Source organism: Castor canadensis, chromosome 1 (assembly GCF_047511655.1).
Source record: "Castor canadensis chromosome 1, mCasCan1.hap1v2, whole genome shotgun sequence".
NCBI classification, from domain to species: domain Eukaryota; kingdom Metazoa; phylum Chordata; class Mammalia; order Rodentia; family Castoridae; genus Castor; species Castor canadensis.
In genome coordinates, this window is record NC_133386.1 from 142,412,954 (window position 1) to 142,414,507 (window position 1,554).

General features: G+C 41.6%; 1 protein-coding gene across 1 annotated transcript; it reads right to left on the bottom strand.

The window, feature by feature from the left end:
* Positions 1–315: 315 nt before the first annotated feature.
* On the bottom strand, positions 316–1,260 carry LOC109675022 (olfactory receptor 51I2-like). The gene has a single exon (XM_020151861.2). The coding sequence runs from the start codon at positions 1,258–1,260 to the stop codon at positions 316–318; it is 945 nt and encodes a 314-aa protein (XP_020007450.2).
* Between the last annotated feature and the right edge of the window lie 294 nt (positions 1,261–1,554).

Sequence of the window (1,554 nt, forward strand, 5' to 3'; positions counted from 1 at the left end):
TAAATCGGACAATTTGGATTTATTTTGAAGAGATACAGATTTATTTGCAAAATAATTTCTGAATAAAATTTCTCAGTCTTCAAAATATTATGAACACATAATATTATAAACAATACAAAATATTATAAGCATGTTTAAATTTTATACCATACAAGTTGTAATGAGGCTACATCATGCTACTAATGCCAGACACTCTACTGTAGGCCCATGCCTAGAAGGAGATTTAAAAGCGTAACGTGCTATGCTGGTACACCCAAACATCAACAGTAACCAAGATTCCTAAGATGTGTGGCACTTCAGAAAATCCCTGCCTGGTTAGAACTTAGGGCCCAATAACATCTTGTGTAGTCTCCTGCGGATCTCCTTTGTTTTAATGGAATAGATAATTGGGTTGAGCATTGGAGGCACAAAGAGATAGACAATGGACATGAACTTGTGAACATACTCAGGGGCATGCTTTGCAAATCGATGGACCATTGACACACTAACCATGGGCACATAGAAGATGAGCACAGCACAGATGTGTGATACACATGTATTCAGTGTCTTAAGCCTCTCCTCCTTGAAGGCAATGGCCAGCACGGAGTGCAGAATGAGCACATAGGAGAGGAGAATGAGCACTGAATCTATACCAAAGGCAGAAATGACAATGAATAGACCATATATGCTGTTGATGGTGGTATCTCCACAGGGCAGGCGTATCAGGTCTGGGTGCAGGCAGTAGGAATGGATCAGCACATTGACCTTGCAGAAGGGCAGCCTCTTCAGGAGGAAGGGAAGTGGGAAGACCATGCAGAAGCTGCGTATGATGATGAATAGCCCCATGTGGGCCACACGGACATCAGTGAGCACTGAGGAATAGTGCAAGGGGTTACAGATGGCCACATAGCGGTCAAAACTCATGGCCAGCAGGATCCCAGATTCTGTCCAGGAGAAAAAGTGGATGAAAAACATCTGGGACAGGCAGGCATCAAAAGCAGTCTCTGTGATATGAAAACACATAGAAGCCAGTACAGTGGGAAATGTTGAAAGAGATACCCCCAAGTCATTGACAGACAAAAGAGACAGGAAGTAGTACATTGGCTGGTGCAAACTCTGCTCCTCCTTTATGATGAAGAGAATTAGGGAATTGCCTAGGATGGAGATAACATAAAGCAGCAGGAGGAGGGCAGCCAGGCAATGCTCAAGATTTTTCATCTCTGGAAAGCCTGTTAGTATGAAGCTGGTAGTACTTGAGATGTTAGTCCCAAAGCTTTTCATGAGGGTTTCTCAATGACTTTTAGGGAAATACAACCAGAGTGAAATGAGGTCAGACAGTGGAATAAGGTGCACTCAATATCTCAAGAAAAAACTGACAATGATTTTGGATCCAACATCAAAATCCATGGAAAGGTAAGGAAAGACAAGATTACATTTCAGATCTTATATATCTGGCCTTATCCCCAGAACTTTCAAGGGCTCTAGCTTTTTACCCAACGAAAGCCTTTGATTCCTTTTTGGACATTATTTCTCATTTTTCCATATCCACACACTTTACAGAGTTTTAAATTATTT